Source organism: Hemiscyllium ocellatum, chromosome 31 (assembly GCF_020745735.1).
Source record: "Hemiscyllium ocellatum isolate sHemOce1 chromosome 31, sHemOce1.pat.X.cur, whole genome shotgun sequence".
NCBI classification, from domain to species: Eukaryota; Metazoa; Chordata; class Chondrichthyes; order Orectolobiformes; family Hemiscylliidae; genus Hemiscyllium; species Hemiscyllium ocellatum.
The window spans coordinates 130741-152319 of NC_083431.1; the positions used below are offsets into that span (position 1 = coordinate 130741).

Below are 21579 nucleotides of genomic sequence, written 5' to 3' on the forward strand. Positions count from 1 at the left end.
TGGCCTGTTTCTTTTCCTATTAAATCTCCTGTCATCACCCTGCCAGTCTTCTTCCACCCCTCTTGTACACCACAGCTAGAAATGGTGGCATGACCTGGCTCTATGCCTTGAGAATTTGTTTCCCCCAACCGTGTCCAAAATGATATGTTTGTTAGACAGGGAAACTGTCACAGGGACTCATGTGCTACCTGCCTTTATCTCAAGTGCTTGGTAGCCACTATCCCCACGCTGCTTGTGAAATCATCTTTAATGCAACCAGCTCACTGAATGTGGTGGGACAATCTCAACATCATGCTGCTTCACAATGTGTCCACCCACAGCTGCAGCTCTGAACTACAGCTTGACACATGTCCTGCACACATGGTCACCAGGGACATTGGAAGTGTCCACAGCATCCCACAGAGTGCAGAAGGAGCATATCATAAGTTCATTCTTTGCTGTCATTATTTCAGATTGAGTGCAGGAAACAAAATGATCTTTGGAGGTTGTGAAGGGGTAGAGAACAAGGGGTCACAGGTATAAATTCATTTGTGATAGAAGCAAATGTGAGGTGAGAAAATACACTTTTTCATACAGCAAGTCACTTGTCTGGAATGCACTACTCGGAAGTGTGGTGGAGGCAGCTTCAAGTTAGGCAGTCAAGAGGGCATTGGATGATTATTTGAATGAAAACAATTGTCCAGAGCTATGGGGAAAAGGCAGGGAAATGACAAAGTCATAATGTTCATTTAGAGAGCTGGTATGGGCACAATGGGCTAAATGGCTTCCTTTAGTACAATATCAATTCTATGATTCTAGATACTAAGGTACAAAAAGTCAACAAAAATAGTTTTAAGTTTTAACTATAAAAGAAAGAAGTTATATTGAATTTGTACAAACAACTGACTGGGCCTCAGTTGCTCTCCCTTATCTTCCATCCTCTGAGTTTTGTTTATTAGATCTGATTGAATCATGAAATAATAAAAGATAACATTTAAAAACAGTAACAAAATTCTATTCAAAATACAACTATGTGACTCTTAACTTACTTGCTAACATTAATGCTGAGACATGCAAATTCCTCTTTAAATGGTGCACTTCCAAGATCCCAAGAAATAGAAACTTCCACCTGCCATTACAAAAGATTATCAGAGTAAGAAAGAAAGCCATAATAAATCTGGTGAAAGCAGCAGGTTAGAAACATTAAAGAGCGAAAATAAGTGCCATTAAATTTTCCCTGAACTGGAAATGATATTTGGAGACAATGCCTAGCCAGTGTTTACAAATAATCAGGGTGTAGGAGAAGATGGCTGGGTAGCAGTGGAGACTAATTCAGTAGGAAAATATGGTGCAACACTAAGAGAACCAGTAGTGCTTCAAGTCTATCCCATTTAGCCATTTGATTGCTTCAGTAGTTGGCCCTTAGAGGTACTGCCTGCTGTCCTCTGCAAGGCAGCAGCAGGTACCATTCTAGCTATGAAGGCAACACATCACCTTGTAATGCTCAACACCACTAATTGGATAATGAGCTTGCCTCTGACACAGTTAAGGCATTTGTATTTACAGATGAAATTATGTGAGCATTACAGATGCAGCAAGTGATTGGGACCTGAAAATTATTCAGGTGCTGGGTTCCTTAATTTGAGTTGTAAATCAAGCCCAAAATATTTGAGAGAGACAGAGAGAGGTTGGTCAAGTGTTCAAACATTTGGGAGATTATTTATAATGGGGAAAATAAGAAGGTGTTCATTTCAGTCAGAAAAACAGAAAACAAATATTATTTAAATTAATGTTGATGAACTATTAACAAAGTTCACTGGAGGAGAAGGTTCCTCCTACATACCCATCCTTAATAATAGAAGAACTCAGTACATCAGTGCAAAAGCTAAGGCTAAAGCATTCACAACAATCTTCAGCCAGCAATGCCAAGCGGATAACCTATTTCTGCCACCTTCAGTGGTTCTCAGTCTCAGATACCAGTCTTCAGCCAATTCAATTCACTCCACCGAATATCAAGAAATGTTTGAAGGCACTGGATATTGCACAGGTTAAAAGCCTTGACAACATTCAAACATGACTGAAAGACTTGTGTACCAGAACTTGCCACACCCATACACAAGCTGTTCCAGTACAGCTACAACACTGGCATCTACCCGAAAAACTGGAAAATTGCCCAGGTATGTCCTGTACACATAGAGCAGAGCAAACTCAACCAGGCCACCTACTGCCCATCAGTCTACCATCAATCATCAGTAAACTAATAAAAGGTGTCATAAACAGTGCTGACAAGCAACATTTTCTCAGCAATAACCTGCTCAGTGATGCCCAGTTTGGATTCCGCCAGGGTCACTCAGCTTCTGACCTCACTACAGCCTTGATTCAAACATGGACAAAAGAGCTGAATACCAGAGGTGAGGTTAGAGTGATGTCCATGACATCAAGGTCATGTTTGACCCTGTGTGACATCAAGGAGCCCTAGCAAAACTGGAATAAATGGGAATCAGTAGGCAAACTCTCCACTGGTCATAGAGTCATAGAGACATACAGCACAGAAACAGACCTTTCAGTCCTACCAGTCCATTGCTGACCATAATCCCAAACTGAACTAGTTATACCTACCTACACTTGGCTCATATCCAAATGAAACATCTCCAAACACTTCTTGTTCGTGTATTTTTCCAAATGTCTTTTATATGTTGTAAACATATCTGCATCCGCCACTTCCACTGTAAACTCATTCCACACACAAACCACTCTCTGTGTAAAAATATTGCCCTGATGCCTTCATAAACCTTTCTTCTCTCACCTTAAAAATATGTCCTCTAATCTTGAAATCTCCCGCCATAGGGAAAAGACACCTGCCATTCATCTTCTCAATACCCCTCATGTAAGATCTCTGTAAGATCACCTCTCAACTTCTTCTCCAGTGAAAAAAGTCAATATGTCCCAGTTTATCAGCCTCACCTTATAACCCAGGCAACATTCTGACAAATATCTTCTGAACCCTACAGTATTACCCTGGCACATAGGAAAATAGTTGTTTTGTTGGAGTCAGTCATCATAGCTCCAGGACATCTCTGCTTTCTTCCAGGTAGTGTTCTAGGCCCAACTATCTTCAGCTGCTTCATGAATGGCCTTCCCTCCAATACAAGGTCAGAAGTAAGATGTTTGCTAATGATTGCTCAATGTTCAGCACCATTTGCAACTCCTCAGATACTGAAGCAGTCCAGTTCAATTACAACAAGATCTGGACACTATCCAGGCTTGGGTTGACAAGTAGCAAATAATATTGGGCGGCACGGTGGCACAGTGGTTAGCACTGCTGCCTCACAGCGCCAGAGACCCGGGTTCAACTCCCGCCTCAGGCGACTGACTGTGTGGAGTTTGCATGTTCTCCCCATGTCTGCGTGGGTTTCCTCCCATAGTCCAAAGATGTGTGGGTCAGGTGAATTGGCCATGCTAAATTGCCCGTAGTGTTAGGTAAGAGGTAAATGTAGGGGTATGGGTGGGTTGCGCTTCGGCAGGTCGGTGTGGACATGTTGGGCCGAAGGGCCTGTTTCCACATTGTAAGTAATCTAATCTAATCTAATCTAATCTAATCAACAATCATGTTAAATAAACGTCAGGCAATAACTATCTCTAATAAGAGACAACAACCACTGCTTCTTGACATCCAAATGGTGTTACCACTGAATTTCCCATTAGAGACATCCTGGATGTTATCATTAACCAGAAAATCAACTAGAGTCATGATGTAAACACTGTGGCTACAACAGCAGGTCACAGGCTTAGAATACTCCAGCAAGTGACTCACCTCCTGACTCCCCAAAGCCTGTCCACCAATTAAAAGGCACAAGTCAGGAGTGATGTGGAGATGACTCACTTTATCAAAAGCTTTCTGAAAGTCCAGGTACACTACATCTACTGGATCTCCCTCGTCCATCTTCAGAGTTACATCCTCAAAAATTTCAAGAAGATTAGTCAAGCATGATTTCCCCTTTATAAATCCATGATGACTCTGTCCTATCCTGTTACTACTATCCAGATGTGCTGCAATTTCATCCTTTATAATAGACTCCAGCATCTTTCCCACCACTGAGGTCAGACTAACTGGTCTATAATTTCCTGCTTTCTCTCCCAACTTTCTTAAAAAGTGGTATAACATTAGCCACCCTGGAAAATAATCACCAACGCATCCACGATTTCCCGAGCTACCTCCTTCAGTACCCTGGGATGTAGACCATCAGGCCCCGGGGACTTATCAACCTTCAGACCTAACAGTCTCTCCAACACCAAATCCTGGCAAATATAGATTCCCTTAAGTTCAGGTCCTTCAGCCACTGTTACCTCAGGGAGATTGTTTGTGTCTTCCCCAGTGAACACAGATCTGAAGTACCCATTTAATTCTTCTGCCATTTCTTTGTTCCCTGTAATATATTCCCCTGTTTCTGTCTTCAAAGGGCCAATTTTAGTCCTAACCATTTTTTTGCCTTGCACATACTTAAAAAAGCTTTTACTATCCTCCTTTATATTATTGGCCAGTTTACTTTGTACCTCATTTTTCCTCTGCGTACTTCCTTCTTAGTAATCCTCTGTTGCTCTTTAAAAGCTTCCCAGTCCTCAGTTTTCCCACTTATCTTTGCTATGTTATACTTTTTCTCTTTTAACTTTATGTTTCTTAACTTCCCTCGTCAGCCACGGCCACCCATGCCTCCTCCTGGGATCTTTCTTTCTTTTAGGAATGAACTGATCCTGCAACTTCTGCATTATGCACAGAAATATCTGCCATTGTTCCTCCACGGTCATCCCTGCTAAGGTATTGCACCATTGAACTTTGGCCAGCTCCTCCCTCATAGCTCCATGGTTCCCTTTATTCAACAGAAGTACTGTCACTTCTGATTGTACCCTCTCCCTCTCAAATTGCAGATTGAAGCTTAATATATTATGGTCACTACTTCCCAATGGCTCATTTACTTCAAGGTCTTTGGCTAATTCTGGTTCGTTACACAATTTCAGATCCAGAATTGCCTTCTCCCTGGTCGGCTCCAGCACCAGCTGCTCTAAGAATCCATCTCGGAGGCACTCCACAAAGTCTCTTTCTTGAGGTCCAATACCATCCTGATTCTCCCAGTCTACCTGCATGTTAAAATCCCCCATAACAACTGTAGTAACATCATTGCGACAGGCCAATTTCCGACATCCAGACTACTGTTTGGTGACCTGTAGATGACTCCCAAGAGGGTCTTTTTACCCTTAGTATTTTGCAGCTCTATCCACACTGACTCTACATCCCATGACTCTAGGTCCCCCCACGCAAGGGACTGAATATCCTCCCTTACCAACAAGGCCACCCCACCCCCTCTGCCCATCAGTCTGTCCTTACAATAGCACGTGTAGCCTTGAATATTCATTTCTCAGGCCCTGTCCACTTGAAGCCACGTCTCAGTTATCCCCACAATATCATATCTGCCAATTTCCAAAAGAGCCTCAAGCTCATCCATCTTATGTCTAATGCTTCGTGCATTCATATATAGTATGTTTAATTTGTTACTGCTCTCACCTCTCCCATCAACCCCTATTTCACTCAAACTTACAGCATGATCCCTTTCCGAGTTTTCTGCCTCATTGATACAGTTGTCTTTCCTGACTTCTCTTGTTCTAACTTTCCCTTCAATTTCCTTTTTAAACATCCAGTTTGTCCCTTTCCCCTGCTACTTAGTTTAAACGTAGCGGTGTTGCAGTAGAAAACCTGCCTGCCAGAATGCTGGTCCCTAACCTACTAAGGTGCAAACCGTCTCTCTTGTAGAATGTATGCTTACCACAAAATATACACCAGTGATCCAAGAACTTAAATCCTTGCTTCCTGCACCAGTTCCCCAACCACACGTTCAAGTCCATTATCTCCCCATTTCTGGCCACACCAGCCCGAGGAACTGGAAGCAAACCGGAGATAACCACCTTGGACGTCCTGCTTTTCAGCCTTCTTCCTAGTTCTCCGAAGTCCCGCTGTAGTGTGTTCCTCCTCTTCTTCCCGACATCATTTGTGCCGACATGTACCACCACCTCTGGCTCTTCACCCTCGACCTTGAGGATTTCCCGCACTCTGTCCGCGAAGTCTTTCACCCTGGCACCAGGAAGGCAACACACCATCCTTAAATCCCGTCTGCTGCCACAAAAACCCCGGTCAGTTCCTCTCACGATGGAGTCCCCTATTACCATGGCTCTGTGCGATGTCAGACTCTTCCGCTCTGCCTCTGCGCCAACTTTTGATTGACAGACCTGGCCGCCTTGCAAACTGGCAGTGTCATCAGTCTCTACTGTTTCCAAAAGCCTCAACTTGTTCCTGACAGCTACTTCTCCCGGGGTCTCTTGCACCTGTCTCCTCTCTGCCTTCCTCATCGTCTGCTCTCTTCTGGCATGATTGGTGTAATAACCTCACTGAAGGTCTTGTCCAGAAAGATCTCGTTCTCTCAGATAAGCCTAAGGTCCTCGAGTTCTTTCATCAGCGCTGCAATATGCTCGGTCAACAGCTGAATGTGCACACACTTTCCACGCATGTACGAGCCAGACATACCAGAGTCGTTGACCTCCCACATCAAGCACGTAGCACACTGAACCAGCTGGGCAGTCATGTCTTCACCCTCTTCAAATGTGGCGCAATCACTTCACTCAACCTCCTTGTCAAAGACTCCTGAGCTGAAGCCTCACTCTTCGATCCAAACTTCCTTAGACCCTCTTTTTGTGGCAAGTCTGTGGACTCTTAATTTAGGTTAGAGGAGGAGGGAGGGAGGGAGACCCTACTTTGTAGGACCTGGGGTTTAGAACACACCCACTCTAATAGCAATCACTTAGCTTCCCGAGCGGCTTTGCGCTCCGCCTGAACTTCCGCCCAGCTCCCGTCGCTCTCTGCTGCAAAAAGATCCTGTTGTAATCTGAGGTAACCCTCTTCGCTGTCCACTATACCTCCAATTTTGGTGTCATTTGCAAACTTACTAACTGTACCTCTTACGCTCGCATCCAAATCATTTATGTAAATGACAAAACGTAGAGGACCCAGCACAGATCCTTGTGGTACTCCACTGGTCACAGGTCTCCAGTCTGAAAAACAATCTTCCAACAACATCTTCTGTCTTCTACCTTTGAGCCAGTTCTGTATCCAAATGGCTAGTTCTCCCTGTATTCCATGAGATCTAAGCTTGCTAATCAGTCTCCCATGGGGAACCTTGTCGAATGCCTTACTGAAGTCCACATAGATCACATCTCCTGCTCTGCCCTCATCAATCTTCTTTGTTACTTCTTCAAAAAACTCAATCAAGTTTGTGAGACATGATTTCCCGTGCACAAAGCCATGATGACTATCCCTAATCAGTCCTTCCCTTTCCAAATACATGTGCATCCTGTTCCTCAGGATTCCCTCCAACAACCTGCCCACCACCGAGGTCAGGCTCACTGGTCTATAGTTCCCTGGCTTGTCTTTACCGCCCTTCTTAAAAGGTGGCACCACGTTTGCCAACCTCAAGCCTTCCGGCACCTCACCTGTGACTATCGATGATACAAATATCTCAGCAAGAGGCCCAGCAATCACTTCTCTAGCTTCCCACAGAGTTCTTGGGTACACCTGGTCAGGTCCTGGGGATTTATCCACCTTTAACCGTTTCAAGACATCCAGCACTTCCTCCTCAGTAATTTGGACATTTTGCAAGATGTCACCATATATTTCCCCATAGTCTATACCTTCCATATCCTTTTCCACAGTAAATACTGATGCAAAATATTCATTTAATACCTCCCCCATTTTCTGTGGCTCCACACAAAGGCCGCCTTGCTGATCTTTGGGGGGTCCTATTCTCTCCCTAGTTACCCTTTTGTCCTTAATGTATTTGTAAAAACCCTTTGGATTCTCCTTAATTCTATTTGCCAATGCTATCTTATGTCTCCTTTTTGCCTCCTGATTTCCCTCTTAAGTATAGTCCTATTTCCTTTATACTCTTCTAAGGATTCACTTGATCTATCCAGTCTATACCTGATATTCTTCCTTCTTTTTCTTAACCAAACCCTCAATTTCTTTAGTCATCCAGCATTCCCTATACCTACCAGCCTTCCCTTTCACCCTAACAGGAATATACTTTCTCTGGATTCTTGTTATCTCATTGCTGAAGACTTCCCATTTTCCAGCCGTCCCTTTACCTGCGAACATCTGTTCCCTGGTAGGGTCTACCACAAAGCTTTTTCAAAAATAAACATGTAGATATTCCAAAAATTTCCTTTCTTGAGATCCGCTACCAACCTGATTTAACCAGTCCACCTGCATACTGACCAAACACAGTACACAAAAGAGCAGGCTCTTCGGCCCACCGACTCAGAGCCAATGCATGATGCCTTTCTAAACTAAAAACCTTTTGTCTCTACAAAGTTCATAGCCCTCTATTCCCTTCCTCTCTCTATATATATATTTGGCAAAATACCTCTTAAATGTTACCATTGTATCCACCTCTCCCACCTTCTCTAGCAGTGCATTCCAGCAGTTACCATCTTCTGCATAAATAACGTATCTCTTACTCTCCTTTGAACTTACTTCTGTTTTCCTTAAATTAATGCCTCCTCACAATTAACATTTATACTCTGGGAAAGAGACTCCAACTATCCACCTTATCCATGCCTGTCATAATTTTGTGCACTTGGTGTCATAGAGTCATACAGCAATACATCATGGAAACAGGCCTTTCAACTCAAATTGGCCCATGCTGACCATGGTGCCCACTCAGCTAGGTCCAATTGCCCACATTTGATCCATATCCCTCTAAACCCTTCCCATCCATGTACCTATGCAAATATTTTTAAAATGTTGTTATTGCACCTACCTCAACAACTTTCTCTGGCAGCCTATTCCATATACGCATCACTGTCTGCGTGAAGAAGTTGCCACTCAGGTCCTTCTTAAATCTTTCTCCTCTCACCTTAAACCTACACCCTCTAGTTTTCAGTTCCCCCATCCCTATATGCATTCATCCTATCTATGCCCCTCATGATTTTATATATCTCAATAAGACTATATTAGATTACTTACAGTGTGGAAACAGGCCCTTCGGCCCAACAAATCCACACCGACCTGCCGAAGCGCAACCCACCCATACCCCTACATTTACCCCTTACCTAACACTACAGGCAATTTAGCATGGCCAATTCACCTGACCCGCACATCTTTGGACTGTGGGAGGAAACCGGAGCACCCGGAGGAAACCCACGCAGACATGGGGAGAACGTGCAAACTCCACACAGTCAGTCGCCTGAGTCGGGAATTGAACCCTGGTCTCAGGCGCTGTGAGACAGCAGTGCTAACCACTGTGCCACCGTGCCGCCCGTAAAGGTCAACTGTCATTCACCTACATTCCAAGGAATAAAGTCCTATCCTCTCCCTCTACCTCAGGCTTTCTAGTCCTGGCAACATTCGCGTAAATGATTTTTGAGAAGATTGATGATAAGTATGTAAGTTAACTCGTTGACCTTGAAGGTTTGATTTCAGATGATTCATCACCATACTAGGTAACATAATCAATGAGAGTCTCCAGTGAAGTGCTGGTGATATATCCCACCTCTCTATTAATAGGTCTTGGTTTCTTAAGTTGGGTGATGTCATTTCTGTTATTGTTTCAAGGGAAGGTAGATAGGATCTAAATCGATGTGTTTATTGGTGGAGTCCTGGTTAGAGTGCCATGCCTCTAAGAATTCTCATGCGTGTGTTTGCTTCACTTGTCCTAGGATGTCTGTGTTGTCCCAATCAAAGTAGTGTCCTTATTTATCTGTATGTATAGAAACTAGTGATATGGATCATGTCTTTTGGTGGCCAGTTGCTGTTCATGTATCCTGGTGGCAAGTTTCTTACTAATTTGTCAGATGTAGTGTTTTTTTTTAAACAGTTCTTGCATGGTATCTTGTAGATGCCATTAGTTTTGCTGGTAGTATCTAAACTTACAAAAGAGGAGGAGAACAACAACAGACTCCCATTCCCAGACATGACAGTTGAATGTACAGTTAATGGAGAGCTTCAAACTAGTGTCTACAGAAAATAACAAACAGACCAAATACTTAACTTCAGAAGCAATCATCCTAATACCCACAAATAGAACTGCTTCAAGACGTTATTTCAACGAACGAGATTACCCTGTATCATCCAAGAACTACCAAAAGGCTGAAAAAAAATAATGTTTTCAAGAAAAATGGGTACCCAATAAACAAAATCCATTGATTCCTCAGAAACAAACCCAAACAAGCAGACACAACGCAACCAAAAACTATAGCCACATTACCTTAGATCAAAAACATATTAGAAATGACTTCCAGACTACTCAGACCCCTTGGCATCATGGTAGCCCACAAACCTACCAACACATTTAATCAGTGACTAATGAACCTTAAAGATCCATTAGATACTTTAGTTTATCTACAAGATACCATGCAAGAACTGTAAAAAACACGATATCTGACAAACTAGTAGGAAACTTACCACCAGGATACATGTCCACCAACTGACCACCAAAAGACACGACCCACTACCACTATCCCCCTGAAAAGTTTAAGGGGTTACACGCAGCAAGTACGTTACACGGAGAGTTTAGATTAGATTACATACAGTGTGGAAACAGGACCTTCGGCCGAACAAGTCCACACCGACCCGCCGAAGCACAACCCACCCATACCCCAACATTTACCCCTTTACCTAACACTACGGGCAATTTAGCATGGCCCAATTCACCTGGCCTGCACATCTTTGGACTGTGGGAGGAAACCGGAGCACCTGGAGGAAACCCATGCAGACACGGGGAGAATGCGCAAACTCCACACAGTCAGTCGCCTGAGTCGGGAATTGAACCCGGGTCTCTGGCGCTGTGAGGCAGCAGTGCTAATCACTGTGCCACCGTGCTGCCCACAATATGGTGGTGGGTGTCTGGAACACGTTGCCAGCAGAGGTGGTAGAGGCAAGCATGGTAGATTCATTTAAGATGCATCTGGACAGATGCATGAGTAGGCAGGGAGCATAGGGATACAGATGCTTAGGAATTGGGCAACAGGTTTAGACAGTAGATTTGGATTGGCTCAGGCTTGGAGGGCTGAAGGGCCTGTTCCTGGGCTGTAAATGTTTTTTGTTCTTTGTTTGTTCTCACCCTCCAGTCTTCCCGAACTTCAGCAGTAGCTAAAGTTGAAGCAAAAATCTCTGCAATTTCTTCTCTAGCCATCCACAATGTCCAAGCATGGACTTGATCAGGCCATTGGGATTTATCCACTTTAGTGCTCTTTCAGGCTGCAAACACCTCCTCTCTGGTAATGTGTGTGTGGTCTAAAACATCCATGCTTGTTTCCCTTATTTCCCTAGCATCCAAGATTCTCTCCTCAGTAAACATTGATAAGAAATAGTAATTAAAAATCTCCCCATCTCCTGTGGCTCCACAGATAGATGGGCATGTTGATCTTTAACAGTACCTATTCTCTCCCTTGTTACCCTTTTACTATTAATATCTGTAGAGCCTCTTGGGATGATATTTAACATTATCACAAGACCATAAAACCATAAGATATCTGTCAGATCCATCTCATATCCTCTTTTTGCCCTTCTGAGTTCCCTTTTAATTGTGCTCCTACACTTTTTAATAGTCATCTAGGGATTCACTTGAGCCCAATAGTTTAAACCCAATGCATGCCTTCTTTCTCTTCCTGACCAGAGCCTCAATATTCCTCATCAGCCAGGCATGCTCAACCTGCCAGCTTTTCCATTCACTCTAATAGGGACATACTGTCCCTGGACTCCTGATATCACACTGCTAAAAGTCTCCCATTTGCCAATCATTCCTTTTCCTCCAAACAGACTCACCCAATCAACCTCTGCTAGATCCTGCCTAATGGTCCCCAAATTAGCCCTACTCCAATTTAGTACCTTAACCCGATGACATCTCCTACCTTTTTTTCTATAACTGTTAAAACTAAGAGAATTATGGTCACTGCACCCAAAGTGCTCTCCGATTGACACTTCGGTCACTTGCTTGACCTTGTTTCCTATGAGGAGGTCCAACATTAAGATTAGATTAGATGTGACTTCCTACAGTCTGGAATCAGGTCCTTCGGCCCAACAAATCCATACTGACCCTCCGAAGAGTAACCCACCCAGACCCATTCCTCTACATTTACCCCTGACAAATGTACCTAATATTATGGGCAATTTAGCATGGCTAATTCATCTGATCTGCACATCTTTTGGATTGTGGGAGGAAACCGGAGCACCCGAAGGAAACCCACGCAGACACGGGAAAATGTGCAAATTCCACACAGACAGTCGCCTAAGGTGGAAATCGAAATCGCGTTCCTGGTGCTGTGAGGCAGCAGTGCTGACCACTGAGCCACTATGCCGCCCCAAAATGTTGCACCTTCCTGAGTAGGGCCCTCTACATATTGATTTAGGAAACTTTCTTGGACACATTTGACAAATTCAACTAGATCTTGACCTTTTACACTCTGGGTGACCCAGTCAATACAGGGGAAATTAAAATCTACTATCAATATGACTCTGTTAAGAGACAGGTATCTGCAATTTCTCTACACATCTGCTCCTCTAATACTCGCTGACTGTTTGGGGATCTATAATACAGTCCCAACAGAGTGACCATCCTTTCTTGTGTCTTAGTTCTAACCAGTTGGCCTCATTTGATGAGCCCTTAAGAATATCCTCTCTAAGCACTTGTTGTTATGTGCTCCCTTATCAAAAGGGTTACTCCCCCTCCTCGCTTACTTCTACTTCTACTGTGCCTGTAGCTTTTGTATCTTGGAACACTGAGCTGCCAGTCCTGTCCTTCTCTCAGCCATGTTTCTGTTATAGCTATATTGTCTCAGTCCCCTGAGACAATCCATGCTCTGAGCTCAGCTACTTACCAGTCAGGCCTCATGCATTGAAATGAATGCACTTTAAACCAGAATCTTTTCCCTCCCTTTACTGTGCCCCAGCTATCCTGAATAGCTTTCGGAGGCTAATGCATTTTCCCTGACTTCTCAATGGCCCCTCCCTTATTCAGAGTCCCACCCTCCTGCCAAACTAGTTTAAACCCTCAAAGTTTGTGAGAAGATTTGTAGCTGGGGTGCTCGTTGTTGTGGTTCTGTTCGCCGAGCTGGGAATTTTTGTTGCAAACGTTTCGTCCCCTTTCTAGGTGACATCCTCAGTGCTTGGGAGCCTCCTGTGAAGCGCTTCTGTGCTGATTCCTCCGGCATTTATAGTGGTTTGAATCTGCCGCTTCCGGTTGTCAGTAGTTGTCCGCTGCAGTGGCTGGTATATAGGGTCTAGATCGATGTGTCTGTTGATAGAATTTGTGGATGAGTGCCATGCCTCTAGGAATTCCCTGGCTGTTCTCTGTTTGGCCTGCCCTATAATAGTGGTGTTGTCCCAGTCGAATTCATGTTGTTTGTCATCTGAGTGTATGGCCACTAGGGATAGCTGGTCGTGTCGTTTCGTGGCTAGTTGGTGTTCATGGATGCGGGTTGTTTGCTGTCTTCCTGTTTGTCCTATGTAGTCTTTTGTGCAGTCCTTGCATGGGATTTTGTACACTACATTAGTTTTGCTCATGCTGGATATTGGGTCCTTTGTCCTGGTGAGTTGTTGTCTGAGCGTGACTGTTGGTTTGTGTGCTGTTATGAGTCCTAGTGGTCGCGCAGTCTGGCTGTCAGTTCAGAAATGCTCCTAATGTATGGTAGTGTGGCCAGTCCTTTGGGTTGTGGCATGTCCTCATTTCGTTGTCTTTCCCTTAGGCATCTGTTGATGAAATTGCGTGGGTATCCGTTTTTGGTGAATACCTTGTATAGGTGTTCTTCTTCCTCTTTTTGTAGTTCTGGTGTGCTGCAGTGCAATGTGGCCCTTCTGAATAATGTCCTGATGCAACTTCGTTTGTGTGTGTTGGGTGGTTGCTTTCATAGTTCAGGACTTGGTCTGTGTGTGTGGCTTTTCTGTGTACCTTCGTGGTGAATTCTCTGTTCGGTGTTCTCTGTACCATCACGTCTAGGAATGGGAGCTGGTTGTCCTTTTCTTCCTCTCTCGTGAATCGGATTCTTGTGAGTGTGGCGTTGATGATCCGGTGTGCGTTCTCTATTTCTGTGTTTTTAATGATTACAAAGGTGTCATCCACATATCTGACCCAGAGTTTGGGTTGTATTTGCGTTAAAACTGTTTTTTCTAACCTTTGCATTACTGCTTCTGCTATGAGTCCGGAGATCAGTGAGCCCATAGGTGTTCCGTTGATTTATTCATATATCTGGTTGTTGAATGTGAAGTGTGTTGTGAGGCACAGGTCCAGTAGTTTAAGTATGCCGTCTTTGTTAATAGGTTCAACGTTCTGTTGTCTGTTCTGTATGTCCAGCAGGGTGGATCTTGTTTCTTTGGCTAGGGTTTTGTCAATAGAGGTGAACAGTGCCGTTACATCAAATGAGACCATGGTTTCTTCCTTGTCTATGTGTATATTTCTGATGATGTCCAAGAATTCTTGTGTTGACTGTATGGAGTTTCTGGATCCGCTGATCAGGTGTTTCAGTTTCTGCTGTAGCTCTTTAGCCAGTTTGTGTGATGGTGTTCCTGGTAGTGATAATATGGGTCTGAGTGGGATGTCTGGTTTGTGTACTTTAGGTAGCCCATAGAATCTGGGGGTGTTGTTGCTTTCTGGTTTCATTCTTTGTAGGTCAGACCTGGTTATCTGTCCATTTTTTTGTAGATTCCTCAGTGTGTTGTTTATCCTATTGGTGAGCTATGGAGTGGGGTCAAACTCCCTCTTTTGGTAGGTGTTGGTATCTGCAAGTAGTTGTTCTGCCTTTTGAGTGTACTCTGATTTGTCCAGGATGACCGTCATTCTGCCTTTGTCTGCTGGTAGTATGATTATGTCCTAGTTTAAACCCTCCTGGGTAACACTAGCAAATCTCCCCACAAGGATATTGGTTCCCCTCTGGTTCAAATACAACCTGATCCTCTTGTACAGGTTACCTCTGCCCCAGAAGAGATCCCAATGATCCAAAAACCGAAAACCCTGCCTCGTACACCAGCTCCTCAGCCACGCAGTCATCTGGCCTCTCTTTCTATTTCTATCCTCACTGGCACGTGACTCTGGGAGTAATCCGATGATCACTACCCTTGAGGTCCTGCTTTTTAACTTCTTACCTAACTCCTATATTCAATTCACAGGACCACATCCCTTTATCTCCCTATGTCATTTGTACTGATGAGCACAATTATCTCTGCTTGATCGCCCTTCAGAATGTTCTGCGACTGCTCAGAGACATCCTTGACTCTGGCACCTAGGAGGCAACACACCATCTTGAGGTCTCCTTGTGGCCACAGAATCTCCTGTCTGTCCTCCTCACATGTGAATCTCCTATCAGTATCGCCTTGTCTAATTACACCCTTTCCTTCTGAGTCTCAGTGCTGGTCAATGATGCTCTGATTTCCCCAGTGGGATATAGCATTTTTATACATTTCATGCTACAATTATTAGATTAGATTGGATTACTTACAGTGTGGAAACAGGCCCTTTGGCCCAACAAGTCTACACTGATCCGCCAAAGCGCGACCCACCAAGACCCATTCCCCTACATTTAACCCTTCACCGAACATTACAGGCAATTTAGCATGGCCAACTCACCTAACCAGCAAATTTTTGGACTGTGGGACGAAACTGGAGCACCCGGAGGAAACCCACGCAGACACAGGGAGAATGTGCAAACTCCACACAGTCAGTCGCCTGAGGCAGCAACATTGTCATTGTTCCTTCACCCTTCATCTATACATCCAATCCTGCGAAACACCTGATCAATAATGGACACCCAATGGACAGTCCTAGGATCCCAATGATCTCATGATGCTTATCAGACATTGTAATCATCAGGCCTTGGGATCTTACATTGCATCTTATTAATTTTCATTCCAAAGTTAATGGTTATATCCCTTTGGACATTTCCCAGACTTGCTTATCTCTAAGGACTGCTTGAATTCTGTTATTCATTTTATTCTTTGCTATCCCTATCAAGTTCTGTTACTCATTTTATATTTCCTGCTGTCCTAATTACAGAATCAAAAGCGTTAATTCTTACTGTAATTGCTATAAGATTCATAATATTAATTCCACTATAAAATTGGTTACATATAGAGTTTTATGTTTATACCTACGGTTAGCATTCTTTAGTTAATGAGTTGTGAGCAGTTTTGGTCCCACGAAACCTTGAAGGCTTAGTTAGATACCCCTCTTTATCTTGCAGGTGCATTATAACTCATTCTAGTCAGACACTGTCTTCTGGGATATAATTTACTGTCCCTATTCTGACTAATTCTTTTTACCTAATAAAACATCATATTTCTCATTGATAAGACTAAAACTCAATCACTTCAAAGCTCAATGAATTTGTCTGATCTCCGAAATTTTTACAAGTCATAATCCCACCCTTATCATCTATTTCTATTATTGTGGAATCCTATTTTTTTCTTTAATGCTTGTTACAAATTTCAGGCTGCCTGCTCTTAGATATTTCCTGCCAAACTGTCTCCTACAGACTTCTGCAGCTGCTGTTTGTGCAGAATTCCCTGTATATTAATTTGTAAGATTCTTTGTTCAAAGTAGATCCTGTAATGCGAGATAACTCCGTCTCAAAGTTATCACTGTTCTAACTTATGACCTCATTTAAATGCTAGAGCAGGCATGCTAATTCTGTTACTGCAGCCATATTTAGGCCAGTGGCAGGCACTATAGTGGCCATATTTATGCCACTCTGATCAGGGGCTACCTCAATACTAGCCTTCATTGGTCAGAGCATGAATTATAAAAATTGTCAAATCATGTTACAGCTGTATAGAACTTTAGCTTTGGAATATGGTGTACAGTTCTGGTCACCACACTAACCAGAAGGATGTGGAAGCTTTGCAAGAGTACAGAAAGATTTATCAGAATGTTGACTGATTTGGAGGGTATTAATTCTGAGGACAGATTGGACAAACTTGATTCGTTTTCACTTGAATGTTGAATAATGATGGACAATCTGGTAGAGCAGTTGTTAAGAGAGTGGGCCAGTGTTCGAGTGGAAGTGCTGAGGCCTTTGCTTGAGGAGGCTGTGCAGGAATACGGGTAAGAGCTCTTTAACTGTACATTCTTTCTGTCTAGACTGAAGGCAGTGGGGATGGCAGTTAGGGTAGTAACATGCTCCTCTTGCAGGATGAGGGAGATCAGTGAGACTTCCAGTGTCCCTAGTAGCCATCCTTGTGAGAAGTGCTTCGGGCTGCATCTCCTGACAGTCCGCATTAGGGAACTGGAGCTGGATGCACTCAAGATTATGCAGGGTGTAGAGGATATCATTGATAAGAGCTACAGTGAATGGTCACTCCTAAGGTGCAGGCTACAGGTAGCTGGGTGACAACCAGAAGAGGAAAGTGGAAGGAAGGCATCCAGTGCAGGGTTCCTCTATGGCCATTCACCTCAATAATAGATACACCGCTTTGGATACGGTTGAGGGGTGTTGGGGGGGGGGGGGGGGGGGGGGGGGAGAACACCTTTTAGGGGCTAGCAGCAGCAGCAGCAGCAGCAGCAGCAGCAGCAGCAGCAATCAGGTCACAGTGGCCACCTGCATTCTCCTCCAATTCGATTTACATGTATTATAAACAATAGGGATCCCAGCACCGATCCTTACACAACACTAATGGTCATAGATCTGCATTCAGAAAAACACCCTTCCAACTCTGTCTTCTAATACTAAGCCAGTTCTGTATCCACCTTACCAGTCCACCCTAGACCCAATGTGACTTCAAGTTCCCATTATTATTGTAATAATGCCTTTCTTACAAGCCTTTTCTAACAAGAGTGTGGTGCTGGAAAAGCACAGCAGGTCTGGTCAGCATCCTGCTGTGCTTTTCCAGCACCACACTCTCAAATCTGAACTCCAACATCTGCAGTCCTCACTTTTTCCTGTGCCTTTTCTCTGACTTGATTTATTTTCTTCTCACTTCTGCAATATAAAAGAAACAAAAACAAGAGGGCATAGGTTTCAAATAATGTGCAAAAAAACTTTTTCACACATATAGAAATTTGAGGGTGCATACATGAGGATCAGTGGTCGGCACAACATCGTGGGCTGAAGGGCCTATTCTGTGCTGTACCGTTCTATGTTCTTCTTTGGTTGTTAATGTATGAAATGCACTGCCTGGAAATATAGTGCAGTAGGTTCAATTGAGGCACTGAAAAGGGGATTTTTTTTTGGCTGGAAATGGTGTGTAGGAATATGGGGAACAGGGAGGAGATTGGCATGAGATAAGATAGTCAGACTAGATAATAGAGTCGGTGCAGGGATGGTGGGCCAATGGCCTCCTGCACCATGATAACCCTGTGATTCTGTTACTTGTCATACTTACCTGGTCTGGCTACCTATATGTGACTCCAGACCCACAGCAATGTGGTTGACTCTCAACTGCCCTCTGAAATGGCCTAGCAAGCCACTCAGTTCAAGTATTTTTAGGGATGGCCAGAAGTGCTGGCCCAGCTGATGCCCACATCCCATCAATAAATTAAACAGCAAAATATGAAGACTACATTCCTCCACAACTGCTATATCACCTTTGTTAGAAACTCTAATAATTTTTTGTTTAATGCACTGTCCAATGCATGACTACTGTTGGAGAAAAATAAACTACTCTGACCAGTGTTTTTTTGACCCTTGCTATTCTTAATTTCTATTCATACTAACTCTCTTTCCTGATTTTGAGAGACAATATCCTTTTCCGCTAATCTCCTAAATGAATCCTTAATTATCAGGCAACGCAACCTCTTTTTCTATTCTTTTTGAGTCATTTTTGAAATGTTATGTACACTGAAATATTTGTTTCCCATCCTTGATCACTTTGTAATTATATCTTTGTTACAGCCATTAGATTTAAATGCATATGTCTCTTTTTGCCATTGGTTCATCTGTCTTATTACAGATTGTGTTCATTCAGATAAAGCAATTTCAAATTTTATTTTTCACAACTATCCTCTGCATGGATCAGACTCTCTGATGCACTATTGGAATTAAACTCTCTGCTGCTTCTGGTCCCATCAACTTGTATTAGCCACATTGATAGGCATCACTATTACCTCAACTTTTCCGTTTGGGTTTCTGCACATTTTTTCACCTGAATCCTTCCTTATCCTTGTTGTTCAAGTGCATTCCCCCTATTCTGATCATAGTAATCAATGTAACATTATGTTTTGACATTCAGTTCCCTTTCTGTCACACTCTGATTATTTATATTGCATCCCTGTATTATTACCTTGTATTTTGACTTTGACTTGCATTTTGGTAGAAGAAATATGGAGAGACCAATACAGGCTCAAAAAGCACAACGTTTGGGAGGAGTACAGGAGCAGAGGAACTTTGGGGTTCAAGTACATAAGTTTCTGAAGGTGGCCACGCAAGCTGAAACAGCTATTAAGACAATTTATCAATCCCTTGGGTTTATAAGTAGAGGCACAGAGTAAAGAAGCAAGGAGATGATGCTTCACCACTACAAGTTATTGGTCAGACCACAGTTAGAGTATTGTGTACAATTCTAAGCACTTTATTTAGGGATGGGTGTAGAAGTCCAGTAAAAAGTGCAAAGGAGATTTACTAGAATGATATGAAGAATGAGGAATTTTTGATACGAGCAAAGATTAGAGAAATTAGGCTTCCCAAAGAATTAGTCTGGTTACTCTGCCTGGTTAAGTTAAATCAAAGTTCTGATAATATGGATATATCGATACATACATCTGGTTTTATGAACATCTATCGATATGCCTGTGGGTAAGGAGGGTTTTTTTTAATATGTTACTGTTGTTATAAAATGTTATATTGCTGTCTCATGCACATTTGCTTGTTTTCAGTGAAGAATAATGAATAGGGTGTAGGTTTGCTCGCTGAGCTGTAGATTTGATATCCAGACATTTCATTACCTGACCAGGTAACATCATCAGTGGCAACTTCCAAGTGAAGCGAAGCTGGTGACTCCTGCTTTCTATTTATGTTTGTCCTGGATGGGATTCCTGGAGTTTGTGGTGATGTCATTTCCTGTTCATTTTCTGAGGGGTTGAAAGATGGTATCTAGATCTATGTGTTTGTTTATGGCATTGTGGTTGGAGTGCCAGGCCTCTAGGAATTCTCTGACATGTCTTTGCTTAGCCTGTCCCACGATAGCTGTGTTGTCCCAGTCGTATTGGTGGTTTTTTTCATCCATGTGTAGGACTACGAGGGAGAGAGGGTCGTGTCTTTTTGTGGCTAGCTGGTATGCATGTATCCTAGTGGGTAACTTTCTTCCTGTTTGTCCTACGTAGTGTTTGTGGCAGTCCTTGCATGGAATTGTGTAGATGACGTTGGTTTTGTCCATGGGTTGTACTGGGTCTTTTAAGTTTGTTAGTTTTTGTTTGAGAGTGTTGTTGGGTTTGTGTGCTACTAGGATTCCGAGGGGTCTTAGTAGTCTGGCTGTCATTTCTGAGACTTCTTTGATGTAGGGTTAAGGTGGCTTGGGTTTCTGGCTGTGTTAGGTCTACTTGTCGTGGTTTGTTCCTGAGGAACCTGCGGACTGTATTTTTTTGTGTATCCGTTCTTCTTGAATACGTTGTATAGGTGGTTCTCCTCTGTTTTCTGAAGTTCGCCTGTACTGTAGTGTGTGGTGGTTCGTTGGAATAGTGTTCTGATACAGCTTCGTTTGTGTGTGTTGGGATGGTTGCTGGTGTAGTTAAGTATTTGGTCAGTGTTTGTCGGTTTTTCTGTCATCACAAAACGAAACAAGATAGAAAAGATATTTAACATCATCAATAACACCCTCACAGGCATGAAGTTCACCAAGGAGGAAGAAACTGACAACAAACTTGCATTCCTGGACGTCATAGTCGAAAGAAAGGACAACGGAGAACCACAAACATACGTATACAGAAAACCAACAAACACTGACCAAATACTTAACTACACCAGCAACCGTCCCAACACACACAAACGAAGCTGTATCAGAACACTATTCCAACGAACCACCACACACTACAGCACAGGCGAACTTCAGAAAACAGAGGAGAACCACCTATACAACGTATTCAAGAAGAACGGATACACAAAAAAATACAGTCCGCAGATTCCTCAGGAACAAACCACGACGAGCAGAACTAACACAGCCAGAAACCCTAACCACCTTACCATACATCAAAGAAGTCTCAGAAATGACAGCCAGACTACTAAGATCCCTCGGAATCCTAGTAGCACACAAACCCACCAACATTCTCAAACAAAAGCTAACAAACTTAAAAGACCCAGTACAACCCATGGACAAAACCAACGTCATCTACAAAATTCCGTGCAAGGACTGCCACAAACACTACGTAGGACAAACAGGAAGAAAGTTTATCACCAGGATACACGAACACCAGCTAGCCACAAAAAGGCACGACCCTCTCTCCCTCGTAGCCCTACACACGGATGAAAAAAACCACCAATTCCACTGGGACAACACATCTATCCAGGGACAAGCTAAGCCAAGACATGCCAGAGAATTCCTAGAGGCCTGGCACTCCAACCACAATGCCATAAACAAACACA

General features: G+C 43.3%; 1 protein-coding gene across 1 annotated transcript in view; it reads right to left on the reverse strand.

The window, feature by feature from the left end:
- The window catches only part of LOC132830416 (integrin alpha-E-like), a 396956-nt gene that overhangs the window by 122893 nt on the left and 252484 nt on the right, over positions 1-21579 (reverse strand). The window contains exon 26 of the mRNA XM_060848093.1: positions 1029-1108. Coding sequence (XP_060704076.1) covers positions 1029-1108 — 80 coding nt within the window. The remainder of the gene's footprint in view (positions 1-1028; positions 1109-21579) is intronic.